Genomic DNA, 21,475 nt, shown 5'->3' on the forward strand with positions numbered 1-21,475 from the left:
ATATTGGCTCAACACATGGCAAATATCAACACCTAAAGTTGCCAAGCTTGACCTTTAATTCTTCCCTTCAACCACAAACCCCTATACTTTCAATTATCTCAAACTCCCACTCTTCATCTTTCATGCCCTCTAGAAGTACAGGAACCAAGAAATTCCAGATGTACAAGCTAGATTTAGAAAAGGTAGAGGAACCTGAGATCAACTTGTCAATATCCACTGGATCACTGAAAAAGCATTAAGTGAAAATGTTAGTTGCTCAGTCACATCTGACTCTTTGCAACCCCACAGGCTGTAGCCCGCCAGGCTCCTCTGGCCATTGAATTCTCCAGGCAAGAATACTGAAGTGGGTTGCCATTTCCTTCTCACGGGGATCTTCCTGATCCAGGGATAGAACCCAGGTCTCCTGCACTGTGGGAGGATTCTTGACCATCTGAGCCACCAGGGAAGCCAGAAAAAGCAGAATTCCAAAAGAACATCTACTTCTGCTTCATTGACTACACTAAAGCCTTTGACTATGTGGACCACAACAAATTGTAGAAAATTCTTAAAGAGATGGGAATACCAGAGCACCTTACCTGCCTCCTGAGAACTTGTATGCAAGTTAAGAAGCAACAGCTAGAACCAGACATGAAACCACAGACTGGTTCAAAATTGGGAAACGAATACATTGAAACTGTATACCGTCACCCTGCCTACTTAACTGGACTCAAGATTGCTGGGTGATCACAGGAAACTAACCAAAGTGATCACATAGATCACAGCCTTGTCTAACTCAACGGAACGATGAGCCACACTGTGTAGGACCACCCAAGACGGATGGGTCATGGTGGAAAGCTCTAACAAAACATAGTCCACTGGAGAAGGGAATGGAAAACCACTTCAGTCTTGCCTTGAGAATGCTATGAACAATATGAAAAGGCAAAAAGATATGACACAGAAAGATGAACTCCCCAGGTTGGTAGGTGCCCGTGTGCTATTGGAGAAGAGTGGAGAAATAGCTCCAGAAGGAATGAAGATGCTGAGCCAAAGCAAAACAAATGCCCAGTTGTGGATGTGACTGGTGAAGGAAGTAAATTCTGATGCTGTAAAGAACAATACTGCATAGGAACCTGGAATGTTAGGTCTGTGAGTAAAGGTAAATTGGAAGTGGTCAAACAGGAGATAGGAATCAGTGAACGAAATGGACTGGAATGGGCAAATTTAATTCAGATGAATATTACATCTACTACTGTGGGCAAGAATCCCTTAGAAGAAATAGAGTAGCCATCATAGTCAACAAAAGTCTGAAATGCAGTACTTAGATGCAATTTCAAAAATGACAGAATGATCTCTGTTCATTTCCAAGGCCAACCATTCAATATCACGGTAATCCAAGTCTATGCCCCAAACAGTAATGCTGAAGAAGCTTAAGTTGAACGGTTCTATGAAGACCTACAAGACCTTCTTTAAAACAAACAAACAAAAAAAAAAACAAAAAACAACAAAAAAAAGATGTCCTTTTCATCATAGGGGACTGGAATGCAAAAGCATGAAGTCAAGAGATACCTGGAGTAACAGGCAAGTTTGACCTTGGAATACAGAATGAAGCAGGGCAAACGCTAACAGAGTTTTGCGAAGAGCAGAACAGGTCATAGCCAACACCCTCTTCCAACAACACAAGAGAAGACTCTACACATGGACATCACCAGATGGCCAACACCGAAATCAGACTGATTATATTCTTTGCAGCCGAAGATGAAGAAACTCTATACAGTCAGCAAAAACAAGACAGGGAGCTGACTGTGGCTCAGATCATGAACTCCTTATTGCAAAATTCAGACTTAAATTGAAGAAAGTAAGGAAAACCACTAGACCATTCAGGTATGACCTAAATCAAATCCCTTACGATTATACAGTGGAAGTGAGAAATAAATTCAAGGGATTATACCTGATGGACACAGTGCCTGATGAACTATGGACGGAAGTTCATGACATTGTATAGGAACCAGTGATCAAGACCATCCCCAAGAAAAAGAAATGCAAAAAGGGAAAATGGTTGTCTGAGGAGGCCTTACAAATAGCTGAGAAAAGAAGAAAAGCGAAAAACAAAGGAGAAAAGGAAAGATGTACCCATCTGAATGCAGAGTTTCAATGAATAGCAAGGAGAGATAAGAAAGCCTTCCTCAGTGATCAACACAAAGAAATAGAGGAAAACAATAGAATAGGAAAGACTAGAGATCTCTTCAAGAAAATTAGAGATACCAAGGAAACATTTCATGAAAAGATGGGTACAATAAAGGATAGAAATGTAAAAGAAGCAGAAGATATTAAGAAGAGGTGGCAAGAATACAAGGAACTATATAAAAAAGATCTTAATGACCCATAACTGCGATGGTGTGATCACTCACCTACAGCCATACACCCTGCAGTGCAAAGTCAAATTGGTCTTAGGAAGCATCAACATGAACAAAGCTAGTGGGGATGACAGAATTCCAATGGAGCTATTTCAAATCCTAAAAGATGATGCTGTGAAAGTGCTGCACTGGACATGCCAGCAAATTTGGAAAATTCAGCAATGGCCACAGGACTAAAAAAGGTCAGTTTTCATTCCAATCTCTAAGAAAGGCAATGCCAAAATATATTCAAACTACCACACAATTGCACTCATCTCACACACTAGCAAAGTAATGCTCAAAGTTCTCCAAGCTAGGCTTCAACAGTACATGAACTGAGAATTTCCAGATGTTCAAGCTGGATTTAGAAAAGGCAGAGGAACCAGAGATCAAATTGCCAACATCTGTTGGATTATACAAAAAGCAAGAGATTTCCAGAAAAAAACATCTACTTCTATTTCATTGACTACACCAAAGGCTTTGTGTGGATCACAACAAGTTGTGGAAAATTCTTGAAGAAATGGGAATAGCAGATGACCTTACATGCCTCCTGAGAAACCTGTATGCAGGTCAAGAAGCAACAGTTAGAAGCAGACATGGAAAAATGTGCTGGTTCCAAATTGGGAAAGGAGTACGTAAAGTCTGAATATTGTCACCCTGCTTATTTAACTTATATGCAGCAACACCATGTGAAACGCCCGGCTTGATGAAGCACAAGCTGGAATCCAGATTGCTAGGAGAAATATCAATAACCTCAGATACGCAGATGACACCACTCTTATGGCAGGAAGCAAAGAAGAACCCTCTTAATGAAAGTGAAAGAGAAGAGTGAAAAAGCTGGCTTAAAACTCAACGTTTAAAAAACTAAGATCATGGCACCTGGTCCTATCACTTCATGGCAAATAGATGGGGAAGCAATGGAAACAGTGACAGACTTTATTTTCTTGGGCTCCAAAATCACTGCAAATGGTGATTGCAGACATGAAATTAAAAGACTCTTGCTCCTTGGAAGGAAAGCTATGACCAACCTAGACAGCATATTAAAAAGCAGAGACATTACTTTGCTGACAAAGATCCATATAGTCAAAGCTATGGTTTTTCCAGTAGTCATGTATAGATGTGTGTGCCAGACCATAAAGAAAGCTGAGCACTGAAGAACTGATGCTTTTGAACTGTGGTGTTGGAGAAGACTCCTGAGAGTCCCTTGGACTGCAAGGAGATCAAACTAGTCAATTCTAAAGGAAATGAGTCCGGAACATTCATTGGAAGGACTGATGCTAAGGCAGAAGTTCCAATACTTTGGCCACCTGATGTGAAGACTGACTCATTGGAAAAGACCCTGATGCTAGGAAATATTGAAGGCAGGAGAAGGGGATAACAGAGGATGAGATGGTTGGATGGCATCACGAACTCAATGGACATGAGTTTGAGCAAGGTCTAGGAGTTGGTGATGGACAGGGAAGCCTGGTGCCCAGCAGTCCATGGGGTCGCAAAGAGTTGGACATGACTGAGCAACTGAACTGAACTGAGGGTGAAAAAAGAGTGAAAAAGCTCATTTAAAACTCAGCATTCTAAAAACAAAAATCATGGCATCCAGTCCCATCACTTCATGGCAAATATATTGGGAAAAAGTGGAAACAGTGACAAATTTTTTCTTGGTTTCCAAAACCACTGTGGACAGTGACTGCAGACCTAAAATTAAAAGACGCTTGCTCCTTGGAAGTAAAGCTATGACAAACCTAGACAGCATATTAAAAAGCAGAGACATCACTTTGCCAACAAAGGTCTGCATAGTCAAACTCTGGTTTCTCCAGTAGATGTATGGATGTGAGTTGGACCATAAAGAAGGCCAAGGACCAAAGAATTGATGCTTTCAAACTGTGGGCTGGAGAACACTCTACAGAGTCCCTTGGACAGCAAGGAGATAAAAGCAGTCAATCCTAAAGGCAATTAACCCTGAATAGTCATTGGAAGGACTGATGCTGAAGCTGAAGTTCCAATATTTTGGCCACCTGATGCACGGAGCCAACTCATTGGAAAAGACCCTGATGCTGGGAAAGATTGAAGGCAAAAGGAGAGGATGGCAGCAGAGGATGAGGTTAGATAGCTTCACTGACTCAATGAACATGAGTTTGAGCAAATTCCAGGAGATAGTGGAGGACAGAGGAGTCTGGCGTTCTACAGTCCATGGGGGTCTCAGAGTCGGTCATGATTCATTGACTGAACTAGTCCTTTAATCTTTCCTATTAATAATATAAAAACTAACATATTAGTTCACACAGTATTGTACATTATTTTATTTAATCTTAACAATCTGTAATATTATTCCATCTTAAAAATAAGACTCAGAGATTTAGAGACTTGTCCAATATCACATGGCTAGGACTTCTGATATCAAGATAAACAGAGACAGCAGCTGCTTCATTCTTATCTTACATCAAATATATAAATAATAGATAAATATGTATATACCTTGAAAGGAACCAAGTAGAGCTATCCTCAGAGAAGGAAATGGCAACCCACTCCAGTATTCTTACCTGAAGGATCCCAGGGACAGAGGAGCTTGTTGGGCTGCCATCTATGGGATCGCACAGAGTCGGACACAACTGAAGCCACTTAGCAGCAGCAGTGGCATAGCTATCCTCAAAACAGGAAGGTAAACTTTTGGAGGACCATAAACTATGTGTGAGAAAATTGTATTCTATATAATGAGGCTATGAGAGCTGGGACCAGGAATCTGGATATAACAAACCAGGAGACCTAATGCAAGAATCCAGGCATATATTAGGAAGCACCTGCCTCTTAGGGAGTTGTTCTAGAGCACCCCCTGCATCAAGGTAGGGCCAGATGATGAGTGCTTATCATTAGAACGTGAACAGAAATAATGTGTATCATTTCTGATGCAAGGAAGTTAATAAGCAGAGTGTACTCTTTCCTCTCTCTAAAGAATCTCAGTGCAACAGTTTAAATTTCCCTTCCAGACTGGAATACTGCTTCTCAACTGAAGACACAAATTTAGACTTCTGACGACTGGGTGACTGGAAGCAAATTTGGGATCTTAAGCAAGGAGGTAATGGAAAAGGATGAAGTCACTCAGGAGTAGTAAAAACCAAAACCTTATAATATAGAGGGTATAAAGAGCAGAAGCCACTGAAGGAATTAATAAGCAAACTAAATCATAATGGTTTCCTTACATAATTCTTATCACATTATACTGGTTGTTTTAAATGCTTATAATTAGACCAGATGGCTTTGTTCTTTTCAAATACATTATTTTTCTACCTTGATTTCAAGATCTGTAGGACATGAACCACTCTTCCCCTTTAAATACAGCAAGGAATTCCACTCCCTTCTCCCATTTACCCCACAAAAGCCCAAATCTCTCATAAAGGAAGTTTCTTAATTTCTGCATTATCCCCTGCAGGTAATCCTACTCTCACAAAGTCCTTGGCTATTATGAATGTGGGATTAGAGAAACTCTGTAATGCAATTGATCAAGGCTCACCAATGGAAAACCTCATAAGACTAGTGAGATTGAGACCCTATGGATAATTTATAATTTAAATTCTTACCTGTAGCCAAGTGATCTTAAGCAATTAAAAGTATAAACTGAGCATCAGTATTTCCACCTAATTCATAATTTGGGGGTTAGTGATAGAAATACACTGCTTAGAACATAACATGGTATTCAGGAATTGGCAGCTTTTATAATTATGTTTAAGAAGAGTCTAAAACAGAACTTTTTATCTACCATTGTTGACAGTTTACAGAAACAAGCAAATAGCTATAAGCCTATGAATGAAGAGTGGTTTCTCACAGGATAGAGAAAGAGTCACAAGATTCATACTCAAGGCCACAACACAGTGAATCTTTTACTAGATATTAAAGTTTAAAACCACACAGCTTAACAGTCATGTTGACTTTACCACTAGGTGGCAATGATACAGCTGAATTTCACTGACAAGGTTAATTTAAAAACTGAGCAAATACAGAAATTCCAATATTTTTAGTACATATTTTCATTTTAGAAAAATGAAAAATACTTTTATATACAATTTAATTTACACCAGAACATGTAATTATCTGATTCAATATGTATGCTAATTTCTGACGCTTTCTCTTCCGAGGCAATTCATGAAACAAACAATTTTAAACAGTTGTTGACACAGGTAAGTCTTTTTTAAAAATCTGAACATACATCATAAAGAGAACAGAAATTATGGAAAGCTACAAATATTTCTGAAACTTTAGAATTCACTTTAGAAAGCTTTAGAAAGTCACTACAAAATGCAAGTGTTTCAGTGAAAAAGTTTAAACATTTCAAAAATGACTTTTTTAAAATTTAGGGCCAAAACTTTTAAATTACAAATGAAATTAATATTTATATAGGCAAAGTCTTTTCAATGCCTTGAGTAAACCTACATTGTTAAACAAGTATCAAAATTCTGACAAATGAAATACCATTTTACAAATGTTAAAATAATTGTGATGAAATTCCTTAGAATCTGTCACTTTCCATAATTATTTCAGCTTTCCTCATAACAGATCATAATTTATGGCTTATTAAAAACTCTTTTTCATTCTTTTCACATAAAGGAGAAATTATCACCAAACTTTTCAAATTATAACACTTCAAGTATATAGTAAAAAAGAAAAAAAAACTTACAAATACCCAAAATATTCCCTCACATATAGGTGGGTGCTCACATCACCATAGGTAACTTTACAAAACCTGTACTATAATTAGATGAATAAATACTAGACCTATACTGTTATCCAATTAATAATATAATAAGATCCAATTAAAACAAGTCTATTTATTCCCTTTTTATAAATAACCTAAAGTTCCCCAAATTTTCTCCTCCCTGTTTCTACAAATGAGTAAGTCAGAATATCAGCTTTCCAATAGTTTGCTAAGTTTTCTAGCTTTCAAAGTTAGCAACCACTTCCTATATTTATTTCATTTCCAGAGAAATCTTCCCTCTAAAACAAAGAAAAGCAAGTTATTTTATTAATTCACAGATCAGTTTTCTCATTTTGAATTATTATAGATCACTCATTCCATCATTGTATACAAATATACAAATAATCACTTAAGATGGTTAGCACAATAAAAGATTACTGTGGCTGCCCTCACACAACAAATAAAAGATTCCAGGAAAGTGCTCTACCTGTTCACTGTTACCTGTAACTTCTGCTAGAAAATTTATGGAATACCACTGTAATGGAAGGGATAATTGTAGATCTATGAAAGTGAATACATATGCGTATGTAACTTACACCTATACAGAATCAGCTTCTGATTACACAAATAAAGGGACAGATGCTACAAAACACATAATCCTTAAACTGCTTCAGATATCTATATTTCACAGGGCTGTGTCTGAGAACTCAGAACACCAAGAAAAGCCATACTGCAAAGAAGTCAAGAGTTACACAATTACCAAAACAATACTAACACTGATACGCCATTACTGACTTGAGTTTGCCATCTTTTGTTTATTTCTGATGGTGGCTCGAAGTTTACGAATCACCAGTCTATCAGGCAGAATCATATCACCTTGTTGTTCTAGATAATCCAATAAATTTTCAGTCCATTGGAGAGCAGCTGCATGATTAATATGTTTCTCTGGAATCAGTTCTATTTCCTCTTCCTCATTTTCACTGGATTCATCTGTGTGACCTTGTGCTCTTTTGATGATTTCGCTGTCAGTTAAGACTTCATAGCCTGGTTCAGTACTGTCCACTTCAAGCCATTTTTCAATGTTCTCAGTAGGCACATTTTCCAATCCTTTGGTGTGTTGTAAAATGGTAGCGATGGCAGCCACTGAGATATCTTCTTCATCAAAGTCCAGGCCTTCTTTCTCCTCTATGGTAGGGAGAATCTTCTTCCATGCTCTGCTGATGGTAACTGGCTTTACTAAATTCCATGCCATTGCTATTTCATAAAGTGCATCTAGTAGAGTTAGCTTCTTCCAGAATGATCTCAGGTCATTGCCTTCTTCCAAGTTGTTCTGGAGAAGACGTGCTCGGTAGTTTCTCTTCATTGTAGCTATGACTCCCTGATTCAAGGGCTGAATCAACGAAGCCACATTAGGTGGTAAATATTTAGCAAATATTTGGCCATCATCTGACCTGAGGACGTTTTCATTTGGATGTGTTGGTGAATTATCCAACAAGAGTACAGCCTTTTCTTGCAACCCTTTGGATCTTAAGTGCTCTCGAACTTGGGGCACAAAGATCTTATCAAACCACTGTCGGAAAATGGAAAGATCCATCCATGCGCCTTTTTGGCTGAAATAAGAGACTGGCAGGTTTGAGGTGTCAGTTGACTTGAAGGAGCGAGGTTTCTTTGCTTTCCCCACAACACAAAGCTTAAGTTTGTGTAAACCTGTTGCATTGGCACAACACATGATAGTGACTCTTTCTTCCATTGACTTGTGCCCAGGGACTGTGCATTTACCTCTGATTACCGAAGTCCTGGAAGGCAGGCATTTCCAAAACAGTCCAGTTTCATCTGCATTGTAGATTTGCTCGGGCTGCAAATTCTCTCGTTCAATATAGTCTCGAAAGTTGCTGCAAAAATCCTCCACAGCAGTCTCATCTCCACTTAATCTTTCGTTTCTAATATTGATCTCTCTAATGCTGTGCCGCTGCTTAAAACGAGTTAACCAACCAGCAGAGGGGTTAAAATCACCATCCATTCCCAAAGCATAAAAGAAGAATTCTGCCCTTTTTGCACAAATTGGTCCAGACACGGGATTCCCTTTTGCTCTTTGCTGGTTGAACCATTCTAGCATCGCTTTGTCCAGTTCCTCATACATGGATGGTTTCATAGATTTCCTCTTAGCCAGAAGACTTGTGGAGTCTGAACTGCTTGCGTAAGTTATGATCTTTTCCTTATTTTTCCTTATATCTCGAACGGTCGTTTCACCAATTCCATAAATCACTGCCAGTTGTTTGGAAGAACCTCCATCTTCAAGTTTCTTTATTATATCAAGCTTATCTTTAATGGTCAACACCACACGCTTCCGTTTCCCTGACATGATGAAGCTGTGGGACTCAGTTCCCACACTCACACGGAAGCAACCCACAAAATTCTACCTACTCTGACTCACTTTAACACAGCCTTACACACTCACTCTTTCAACCTCACAGGGAACCCGGTGGCCCCGACCCCGTCCCTAGCTGGGCTTGGCCGGCGGAAGTTTCAGGGCTCAGGCCTTTAACTTTACTTGGGCAGCAGAGGAGGCCCAAGTCACCGCGGATAATCCGGATTACAAACATTTGTTTTATTCCCCCAGAGGCCTCGAGAAAGACTATCTCCCCATCGCGACCACAAACCTCCTTCAGGCCCAGATCGCGGGTCAACAGCCGTCACTAACCCCTGCCACACCCCAAAGTTACCGCCGAGAGCGGAAGAGTCAAGGAGTCGGGGACTGGCCCCCTTCCCCAGAGGGACGTGACGCTGGATTCCTTCCCCAGCAACCAGACCTTTCCACAGCAAGCCCCACTTCCCCGCGTCGGGCTTACTTAGTCTGCACAGTCCTCCCGGCCCCTCACAAGCCCGCCGAGACCCTCTCCCAACCTCAGTCGAAACCAGCACCCCTCGGCGGCGCCCTGCCTAACGCGCGGCAGCCGCTCCTCCCACTAGCGCACGCTCCCGGAAGACGCCCCCTCCCGCCACGCGACCCCGCCCCTCTCCCCGCCCAGAGGCGGGACTTCCCTTGGCTCCCGGAAGGAGGAGGAACGTCGCCTGTCCGGACTTGGGTACCTGGGCGGAGGCGGAGGCGGAGGTTGGGGAGGTTTGAAAGGTGAGAGCGCGGGGGCGGCGCGGGCTCCCTTGGGGCGGGGACTCGCTTTCGCTTCTACTGCTGACGGTTTGTTCAAGGGGCGGGGGAAGCCGCGCCTCGCAGCCTGCAGGCGGGAAACGTTCCCGCGGGCGCTCTCGGGGTGGGCGGGACTGCTCCCCGCCCTGCGCTTCGCACCTCGCGCGCGCCGCGGGGGTTGCGGCGGGCTGGTCGCCCGCTCCTTCCGCGAAGGGGAAGTGGGCCGGCCGGATGGGCGGGACGCGGTGGGTGACTTCGCGCACCTCTCTGGTGTTTCCAGATTCTCGTTTCTGGGGGTCGAGCTCCTGTAAGCTCTGGGTGTCTGTGACGTTCCGCGCGGGTTCTCGCCAAGCCGTGTCGGAGGGTCCCGCGTCCCAGCTGCGGCGCCCTTCCCATCAGGTGGCGAGTGGCGGGCGGGCGGGCTTGCTGCGCCAGGCGTCTGTGCCCCGCGGAGGAGCCAGGTTTGTATCACGAGATACAACCAGAGTATCTGGTGTTGTGCTCTGGTGTTAACTCCGAGAGGCTCTGTTCCTTCCTCAGCCCCACTCTATTTAGCGAACCGTCTTCAGGGTTATAGACTTCGGTGAATGCTGGCAGGATTCACTGTATGCGAAATTGTGGAATACTGAACCGTGAGCCTCAGTGGGGGACATTGGCTTTTTCTATATATTTCTTGCTATTTTCCTACTTCTGTCATGTAGTGCTGCCCTGTTTTAGTGGAAGAACTATGATACATTTGTTCCCAGCAATACGGTAAAAGCAAAAAAAAAAAAAAGGAATCATATTCTGTAGTCCTTAAATCATGTATTACTCTGGTTTGTTTAGATGCTCCTTTCATCAGACTGTGAGCTCCGTGGGAGCAGAGACGGTGTCGTTAAATTCTTGAGAAACGCCACAGCTCCGAATTGGTGCTAGCACATAGTATATGCATTCAGTGCTTTGGTTTGTTACGGTTTCCTGTCCAAACTGTCATACAAAAGGAAACCTTAAGGAGGGGTGATGTTTTTCAGATAGGGCGCATCCCTTCTGGTAGAATTTCAGGTAATGGTGGGAGTTCCACTGCCCTTCAAATTTTTAATTTTTAAACTATCACCTACATTGTTCATAGGGCAAGTGGGTGATTCTTAGAATGAATCTTTTTTTGATAAATTAATCTCAATCTAGAATAAAGGATATTTCTTCTGATGAGAAGTTCAGGTAGCATCAAAGTACCCCCTTTAGTTACCCCTGTGTTAGAGAAAGAGAATAAGGCTTATGGGTTATCGCCCTGACATTCTTTGGCAGACAAGATAGTATGTGCATCTTAAGTGATTTTAACCATGAAGCACAAAGATGCGATAGTACTGATCATCTTCATTGACTTATTTAATGCTTTCTGTTTGGAGCCTCTGTTCTTCTCTTTGCCTAAAAGGTAAGGTATTATTAAAATTTTGCTTAAACATTGATTTCAAGAAATTGAGTGTATACTCAGCCTATATAGAAATTACATCCATTTGCCTGGACTGTTTTCTGAGTGAATTCTAATGCTCAAGAGATGTTTTACCATCAACCTTTCATTTGTCTCCTCAAGTTCAGTTCACTCACCTTTTCCCTCTGTCATCCTTCTTCTCTCCTCAGCTCACAAAGTAAAAGTATCCACAATTTAAAAAAAGAGCCAGCCATAATCAAATTATCTTTTTCAGTGACAGAATTTGGGACATTATTGACATTAAACAGCAGTTTTGAAATAGGAAAGAGGCCCTGGAAATTTGGCACTTGGCCAAATGAAATTTTATTTGTTTATATAAAGTTTGCCTCCTCAATATTCAACACTGAAGTTTTCCAAAATCAATTTTTTTCTCACCAGAGACTACCTTTCTTTGGAATCTTTACATTTGGATTCAATGGGGAATCCCTTAAATTTTGTGATCAGTGTCATCAGTATGGTGGTAGAGGGAAGCCTTCAAATTTTCATCTCTGTTGCACATTCTTGTTTTGCGTTTTGGATAAATAATTTATAGTTTCTGGCCTAACTCCTGTGCTCAGTTACATAATTTAAAAAGCATGTTTGTAAACTTACTAAGACTATTTTAATGATTATTTTCTGAAACTAAAATTTAGTGTGAATGAGAGATACAGTAATGACTTTTTGAAAGCATAACTTTTCCTACTTTGTACACATATAATATTGGCAGCAGTCATTGTGTAACGCTGGACTGGGAATCAGAAGACCTGGTTTCTAATCCCTGTTCGGTCACTAACGAGCTGTGTGATCTTTGGTAAGTCATTTAAAATCTACGTCCTTGGCTTTGACTTTTATAATTGAAGATAGATAGTATCTTCCTTCTAGGATCATTGTCAGGACTTTAAAATATATCTGAAAATGCACTGAAAATTGCTATACATAAAGGGTGTTTTAATAGCTTAACTCTGTGGCAGTCACAGGTATTTGTATAGTGTGACTTTCTTAGTTGTTTCTGCCATCAAGAGTCACCTCTTGATATGATAAATAGCTGTTTTGCACATGGTACAGTTTTGTAAGATAAACATCCAGTGTGTATGAAACTGCTTTGAGTACTAATAAAAATGATCTTTTACTTTAGTGTTCCTACTGCCCATTCTTTGTGTATCTGCTGAGGCCATATTTGTCTTTGGTTTTCATAAACTTTTTTTCCATTATTTCTCCCAAATCAGAGAGATTTTTATAAAACAGCCTTACCTTCTTGTTACAGTGAAAAGTACATATACAGTTAGCTTGTGCAAATTTATAACTATATGTGCTTTAAAAATACTTCTTTGTACTGCTGCTGCTGCTAAGTCACTTCAGTCGTGTCCGACTCTGTGTGACCCCATAGACGGCAGTCCACCAGGCTCCCCTGTCCCTGGGGTTCTCCAGGCAAGAACCCTGGAGTGAGTTGCCATTTCCTTCTCCAGTGCATGAAAGGGAGAAGTGAAAGTGAAGTTGCTCAATCCTGTGACTCTTCCTGACCCCATGGACTGCAGCTTACCAGGCTCCTCTGCCCATGAGATTTTTTAGACAAGAGTACTGGAGTGGGTTGCCATTGCCTTCTCCAACTTCTTTGTACTACATGGCTTCAAAATACAACCTACATAATTTACCTAGTGCTTAATAAAAAGAAACAGTAATCTGTTTAAAACTTGAAAGAGAAACTGGATGGACATATTTTGAAGCACTATAGTGTACAAAAATCCATACTTTGAAAAGCAATATAGAGATCTTTAAAAAAAAGAGTACAGTTTTATTCTTTGCTGATATTAATACAGATCTTCTGTAAGATGCAATCTGACTGTAATTTCAAAGAGCAGAATATTGGGTCTATGGACTAGGATTTGTTCGATTACTGTTACAATGCCGAATGTATTTTGTAGCAGTTACTGTCATAAGATTGCCTACATTATAATTTCTTTTGTATAGTCTTAGCAACTGTTGTTCTTATTTTGTACGAGTTGTTACCATTATAGAAGCAGTTACATTGTCTTATAAACATAACAGAATCTGTACAATCAAATAGGTGATATCTCTCCCCCACCAAAAAAAAGTAATCATCTTGGGGAGCCATAAACTTGGTTCAGTAACACTTCCATTGCTAAAAAAAGATGTGACATTCTAGTTTTGGAATTACTGTCAGTTTGTAGCACATTTAAAAAATATCTTTAATAGTAGTTAGTCTTCATCTTTTCAAATTGGATTTTATTTCTGGAAGCTGGTAACAGTCCCTTCTGACTAGGACAAGTGAATAAAGTGAATATTTAAACCTCTCTTTGGTATAAAAAATGAAGTGTAAGTATTTTCATATTTTTTGAAACTATGGTTTTTAGAAAATCTCCAAAATCTTCTGTGCCATGGTAGAAATATTGAAACAATACAACCTCAAAAGTGATTTATTTAAAGGAGATGGCACTCAGTTAAATACGTATGTTCTTACATGAGTATTTTGAGGTCATCTCATTGCATTGTGATCATATTTCTCTTTTCCTTAGCAGTCATAGAAGTATAAGTGTATATGTGTATATATATGTTACTGTTTTTCTAGTTATCTTGTCTCTAATTGTTCCTTTATACTTGTGGATGATTTTAATGGTGCTCCTGCTGACTCAGTGTTAAAGACTGCCTGCAACGCAGGAGACCCAAGTTCGATCCCTGGGTTGGGAAGATTCCCCTGGAGAAGGGAATGGCATCTGACTCCAGTATTCTTGCCTGGAGAAGCCCATGGACAGAGGAGCCTGGCGGGCGGTAGTCCATAGGGTCACAAAAAGTCGGACACAACTGAGTTACTAACACTTTCACTTTGTTTCACCCTTTTCTGAATCAGGAACTTAGAGCATTTGTTTTCCTTCCAAATACTGTGCTCTGTGTCGCCATTCAACTGTTTTTTCATCTATGCTATTGGATTGTTAATAAGTTTTCTATTGGATTAGGTTGTACCTTTAGTTTTTAACGTTTTAAGCCATTACCATTTTACTGAAGTATATAAAGGCTGAAATCTTAGTAGATAAGTTATTGCTTAGCTTTGCATCATTAACTTTTTTTGTCTGTTACTACTCTACAACTTTCTTCATAAATATGATTAATCTTTTGTGATATAATTCATTTCTCTGTTCAGAATCCTTCTTTGCTTATGGGAGGAATCGTTCTGTAATGCCACCCTACTTTTCTATATCAGTCCCTTTTTTTCCAGCATAAAGCCTTTTTTCGTGTCTTCTTGGTCATACTTATTTACTAAACGTGTTTGTTCTCAGTGCCAAAATTTTGACTTTATCATTTTTTCCTGACTGAAATCCCTTTTTCTTTCCTTCTCTCTGTTCAGATTTAATCATTTCTTCAGAGGTGTATCAAGTCATAGCTGTTCAACAAAATCTTCAGTGAAATACTTGCTGTTCAGATCTTCCTGCATCTTTACACTTTCATTGCAGTTACTTTTTATCACTAATTTTGTACTAAATGAATTCTACCTTGTATTTTTCTTAATTATTATGTTTCAGTGTTTTAGTTCTACACATGGATAATAATTGAAGAACAAAACCATGATTTTTGTATAACCCTCTTTCCTTAAAATATATATAGCATAATTCAGAACAGATGTTCATATGATGCTTTCATAGATGTTCAATAAATTATTTGTTGAATAAGTATTCTGCCATCTTCCCTCAGTTATTTCATGTGATTTTACCTTTGTGAACCATTTAATAACGTCAAATAAATATAGTTTGTACCATAAATGCGTTCGTTGTTGTAATCTGATTGTCATTATGATATTCCTAATAACTTTATTTTGTAGAAGCTTAAGTGAAAATGGTACATGTTAGAAGACATGAAACAAGGAAAAATTCTAAAACACAAGGGCATGAACAGAAATCTCGAGTCGATTGGAGGCGGACTAAAAGAAATAGTCTCTTGCAGTTATGTGAGAGTGGTGACGAGCTTGAGAGTGATGAAGGTGTTGACAGTAATGAAAGTGTTGACAGTGACGAAGATCCTGATAGTAACAAGGGGCCTGATTGCATTGAGAAGCCAGAAGATGAAAGAGAGCTTAAGTTAATTAACGTTGAAGGTGAAGGAAACAGTAGTAAGCATCTCATTAACACTGACAATAGTTCAACATACGAAGAAGAAAAGAACAAAACTAAACATGGTAGTATTGACTTAGCAGATCATGAAAAGGGTCCAGGTCAAGAGGAGGGTGATCTCAACAAACACACTGGACAAATAACAGAGGAGGATTTAGAAGAAGAACACATCAAGCGAGGGAAGAGGAAAAGGATCTCCTCTGTGATGTGTGACAGTGATGAGAGTGACGACAGTGATATCCTAGTTAGGAAAGTGGGTGTTAAACGTCCACGTAGAGTGGTCGAAGATGAATGTTCTTCAGTGGAGATGGAGCAAAAAAATCCTGAAAAAACTTCAGCCACAAGAAGGCGAGAACAGCTGCAGAAACTGGAAGAACTCTCAAAACAGAGATCTCGTCAGAGACATAATAGTAGTAGAGATTTTGAGGTGTGTGATATTTTATTGGTTTTCTTACTGTTTTTAAATACTTATTTAAATTATTTAACTTTTATAAGAATTAAAGTGCTGAGTCTTCTCTTTTGCAATAATTCTAGAATTTATTTTTTAGTCAAGTATCCTTGGGCATGTTTGATTGCAGTATTGCATTAATAATATATTATTATGAGCCTCATTCCTTTGTTCTTTTTAAAAATTTAAAGATTTTGTCTGACTTTTCTCATTTTTTATTTCTACTTATAACCTTAATGTCCATTTTAAACATTTTATCACTTACCAGGGTATGTTATCTTTTTCCTAATTTCAAAAGTTCAACATCTAACATGACAAGATTTTTTTCAACCTTAAAGTATTAAATTTTCTCCAGATCATTTTTTGTTTCAGATTTGATCTTTTAATTTCACATCCATAGTGACAATTTTAAAGGTACACTTTATTAAAAGATATGTTTTAATTTAATTAGGACTCTGAAAAGAAATCCTCCCCCAGCAGTGATGAAAATGATGTTGAGGAGGAAGAGGAAGAAGACGATGATTATGAATTTGATGAAGATGAAATCATTGATGAAGATGGAGATCATTATATTATTGATGGCTTTGTAGTACAAGATGAGGAAGGTGATGAAGAGAATAAAAGCCAACAAGGAGAACAGTTGACTACATCACAACGGAAATCAATAAAACAGAATTCTTTTTGTAAGTTAAATATCAAGAGATGTTTTATCACTTATTGTAATTATTATATTATGTCGAGTATTGAATCAGCCTTTTACTATCATATTCTAAATCTTTGATTAGGAACTATGGTTTCATTTTCAGGTAACTTTGTCTGTCTAATAATAGTTTATTCCAGTGGTTTGTGAAAACTCTTTAAACTCTTAGAAATAATAGAGAACCCTAAAGAGCTTTTGTTTTTGTGGGTTGTATCTATCAACATCTACCATGGTAGAAATATAATAGAAATTTAAAATATGTTTATTAATTAAATGACTTAAAATTCTTGTGTGATAAGCTCATTACGTGTTAATATAGATAACACTTTCATGAAAAAATAACTTTTCCAAAAAAATGAGAAGAATGGCATTGTTTTACATTTATATTTAATATCTAGCCTAGTACAGGGCAGCTGGATTCTTGTATCTGCTTTTGCATTCAGTCTGTATTGACATTAAATTAGATGAAAGCAATTTTGTTTCGTAGAAGTAGATAGCTGGAAAAAGGAGGGTTGTTTTTAAAGCATTTTCAAAATTGTGAATATTCTCACTGACACTGCACCAAAATTCAACAGGTTTCTTAAAGAACTTGTTCTTAAGTTTCTTAAAGATTAGTTGCAGTTTGGAGTCTGAAAGCATATAAATGAACTTTTAGTACTTACATGTCACTCCATTAATACGTCTTTCAATTTGAATGGATCTTTTACCTATTCATGATTTTGTAACATCATGCGTTGGTTGTTTGGAAAATATTGCTTCACTGGTTATGTGAAAGTGAAGTCGCTCAGTCCTGTCCAACTGTTTGTGACTTGGACAAAGCGCTACATGGACTGTAGCTCGCCAGGTTCCTCCATCCATGGGATTTTCCAGCCAGGAGTACTAGAGTGGGTTGCCATTTCCTTCTCCAGAGGATCTTCCCGATGCAGGGATAAAACCCGGGTCTCCTGCATTATAGGCAGATGCTTTACCGTCTGAGCCACCAGGGAAGTCTATATACTGATTATATCTCTTTCTCTCTTTAGTCTCTCAGTCGTGTCTGACTCTTGCAACCCCATGGACTTTAGCCCACCAGGCTCCTCTGTCCATGGGATTCTCCAGGCAAGAATACTGGAGTGGGTTGCCATTTCCTTCTCCAGGGGATCTTCCCAAACCAGGAATCAAACCTGGGTCTCCTGCATGGCAGGCAAATTCTTTACTGTCTGAGCTATGAGTGAATCTTCCATATTTTGACACATTTCACTATATAATATTTTAAAAATCACATTCATTAATATCACCACCAGTATCATCAAAAAATTCTTTAGGTATTGGGAAATTGTCAAGCTCATAGTAGCAAATACAAGTTTTTCAAAATTCTGATTTCTGCTCAAATACCAGTTTTTATCTTCAGTAACAAACACTGTGAGTTCTTGAAATGACAGATTCTCTTTGTTCATTTTTGATAAAATATTTGGCAGATGCCTGAATAACCATAGTTGGTCAACGGTTCTTTCAGGTAAACTTGGTATTTCAAATAAACCTGAAAAATGAGGCTCCCAACTTAGTTTTAAAAGAGGTATACTCAGATTCATGACTTAATAGAAATGGTAATTTTTACTGCTTCATCAAGGACATTTTAAATGAAAGTAGCTTTTTTACTGAATGCATAGAAATGATGACTATAGTGATTACTAGTAGTTTGATTCCACAGCCGTGATTCATGTTAAGGGGCCAGCTACCCTATCCGTAGTTACTTTTGCACCATCAGTGACAATGGCAAAAGCAACAGATAATTATCTTAATATTACAGCTTTGACTTCACCAATCCCCTTAAATAGACTTGGAGACTTACAGGGGTCTGTAGACCACACTTTGAGAACCACTGGTGTTATCTGGACTTTTGAAGTGTTATGCAGTGAAACCTGTCAGGAAATTAAAATCATTTATATTTACATATAATAAACAATAGGACCCTAAAATATTAGGGTGTCTTTAAATGTGTATATTATTGTTCTGATCCCTATAATTGTACATAAATTTAAAGACTGTTTTTATGATGTTTTACAACTGTGGTAGAAACAGGATATTGGATGAAAACTTTTTTTTTCCCCTTCAAAAATGCACATTTCCAAAAGGCATTTAAAAGGCATGTTTACTAAAGTTAAGTACAGTATGATTCAATTTAGATACTGTGATTTAAATAAAATAGTAGATTGAGGTATGAATTAAATTTCAAGAAAATCAAATAAATCAGGTACAGAGATGCCAGTGATAGTCATAGGCATCTGTATGTTGAAAATTAATGACTGTTTTCCTTATATCAGTAAGCACTGGTTCACATGCCATCAGGACATTTGAATCTCAGAGAAAGTCAGTTAGGATGTGTCCAATCATTCTGGATATTAGTATCTAGGATGTGATAGAACATATACTGAGAGATACCTACTCATAGGGGCTTCCCTGGTGGCTCAGTGGTAAAGAACCTGCCTGCAATGCAGGAGATGCAGGTCAATCCCTGGGTTTGGAAGATCCTTTGGAGAAGGGAATGGCAACCCACTCCAGTGTTCTTGCCTAGGTAATCCCATGGACAGAGGAGCCTGACGGGCTACAGTCCATGGGGGTTGCAAAAGAGTCAGACATGACTTAGTGACTAAACAACAACCACCCACTCATAGCCACTCCAAATAAAAGTCCAGCACATGGAAAGTATCTTAACTCTCTTCTCTATCCTACACTTTTATGCTTACCTTTGGTTTTTTAAGGGAAGTTTTAGATTTACTGAAAAGTTGAGTGGACAAGTACAGAGAGTTTCTAGATAACCCATCACACACAGTTGTCCTCTTATTAACATCTTGCATTATCTTGATATATCTGGTGCAGTTGATGAGCCAGTATTGATAATTGATACATTATTAACTGTAGTTCGTAGTTTGCATCTAGGCTCAGTCTTTGTGTTGTACATTCTGTGGGTTTGAGAAATGTATACTGATGCAACAGGTATCCACCATTACAATATCGGAACAGTTTCACTCCTAAAATTATCCTGTTCTCCACCTAGTCATCCCTCCCTCCTACCCCTGAACCCCTAGCAACCACTGACCTTTTTAATGTCTCCATAGTTTTGCCTTTGCCAAAATGTTTTTATCATGGGAATCATACAGCATGTAAGCCTTTTCAGATTGGCATATTTCACTTAATAATGCATTTAAATTTCCTCCATGTCTTAAGTGCATGATAGCTCATTTCCCTTTATCACTGAATAATAATCCATTGTATGGATGTACCACAGTTTTTTTATCTGTTCACCTGTTGAGGGATTATTTTGGTTGCTTCCAAATTTTGGCAATTATGAATAAAGCTGCTATAAATATATGTGTGAAAATTTATCTATGGACATAAGTTTTCAATTCATTTGGGTTAAATATCAAGGAGCCCTGTGCTTGTTTTTAATACTGAGCCTCTCCACCTTAGAAGGAGATGTACCTCATTTTTATGCAATACATTTTATCCTTTATGTTCTTAATTGCAGCTTTTCCTTCTGACTCTGTCCTCAAAATCTCCCTTTTCTCAACTTGTAACGGTATTAATGCCTTTTCTCCCTTGAGTTGTCATGTTCTTCTGTTCGCTGCTATTCTAAACTAATCTTTTTGTTCAGAGTTTCCCAGCAACTGCAAAGCACTGTACTTAGACTGTTATACCCATCAATCCAGTGAAATTGCTCTTACTAAAATTAGTGACAACTTTTAAGTTGCCAAAATGCTCTTTGGTCCTTATGTTAGCCTGATGTTGCTGTGTGTTTTGCCACTAGCCATTGACAGTTTTCATTTTCACAGGTTTTTGTTTTTTTGTTTTAGCTTCTTGTCTTCCCCTTTATAATATTGCATTCTTGTTTTTCCATTTGCCATGTAAATATTGATGTTTCTAACGGTTCCATCCTCACACTGCCTTCATTTTACTTGTGCTTCAGGCAGTCTCTGCCCCATAACTTCAGCCTAATCTCTGGGGAAGTTCCCAAGCTTTTATTTCCAGCACAGACTTCTCCATAGTGTAAGGCCCAATTTTTTAATCTTCTTACTGAACATTTTCATCACGGTGTCTTTCAGACACCTCAGACTCAATATGTACAAATCTAAATGATTAAGAGGGAGCATAAGGAAGTTTCGGGGTGGTGATAGAACTTGTGTTTTTGATTGTCATGGTGGTTACACAACTTTGTGTTTTGGTCATAGAACTATGCACCAAAAAGAGTGAATTTTATGGTATGTGAAAAAGTAAAACTCAGTAAAGAAATCCAAATGGCCATCCCCACTTTCAAAAAATAACCTAGGTGGTTAATCAACTTCTCTTCTCTTTGTAATCCTAATACACATTAGACCTGCTGACACATTATAGGGACTTATTTAGTTGGATGGATGGATGATTAAAATAAACATATCAACTGAAGCTTCCTGAAGACAGAAAAATGTTAGGTATTACCAGATTTATTAAAACATCAGAGGAAAAACAAGCTACATATTTTAAGATGATAATTTATGACTTGGTTAATGTTTTTAATACTTATTAGTGACTGCCATTTATG

General features: G+C 38.6%; 2 protein-coding genes across 22 annotated transcripts in view; one reads left to right on the top strand and one right to left on the bottom strand.

Annotated features, from left to right (window-relative positions):
• Positions 1 to 6,219: 6,219 nt before the first annotated feature.
• Positions 6,220 to 10,041, bottom strand: JRKL (JRK like). Its single transcript, XM_086338917.1, has one exon. It carries the CDS (start codon positions 9,416 to 9,418, stop codon positions 7,844 to 7,846), a length of 1,575 nt encoding a protein of 524 aa, XP_086195043.1. The 5' UTR covers positions 9,419 to 10,041; the 3' UTR covers positions 6,220 to 7,843.
• A 68-nt stretch (positions 10,042 to 10,109) lies between these two features.
• CCDC82 (coiled-coil domain containing 82) overlaps positions 10,110 to 21,475 on the top strand; it is a 31,454-nt gene continuing 20,088 nt past the window's right edge. For 4 of the 21 annotated variants that reach the window (XM_086338918.1, XM_086338939.1, XM_086338935.1 and 1 more), the window contains exons 1-5: positions 10,110 to 10,186; positions 10,482 to 10,662; positions 12,376 to 12,459; positions 15,481 to 16,196; positions 16,669 to 16,900. In XM_086338918.1, coding sequence (XP_086195044.1) covers positions 15,495 to 16,196; positions 16,669 to 16,900 — 934 coding nt within the window. In that variant the 5' untranslated portion in view covers positions 10,110 to 10,186; positions 10,482 to 10,662; positions 12,376 to 12,459; positions 15,481 to 15,494. Of the gene's footprint in view, positions 10,253 to 10,329; positions 10,663 to 11,590; positions 11,613 to 12,375; positions 12,460 to 15,009; positions 16,197 to 16,668; positions 16,901 to 21,475 lie in introns of those variants that run through there. The other 17 variants (XM_086338922.1, XM_086338940.1, XM_086338936.1 and 14 more) reach the window with 13 other exon arrangements.

The sequence above is a fragment of the Bos grunniens genome, chromosome 15 (genome assembly GCF_055505025.1).
Source record: "Bos grunniens cultivar Pamir isolate PY7600 chromosome 15, Bosgru_T2T1.0, whole genome shotgun sequence".
Taxonomy (NCBI): domain Eukaryota; kingdom Metazoa; phylum Chordata; class Mammalia; order Artiodactyla; family Bovidae; genus Bos; species Bos grunniens.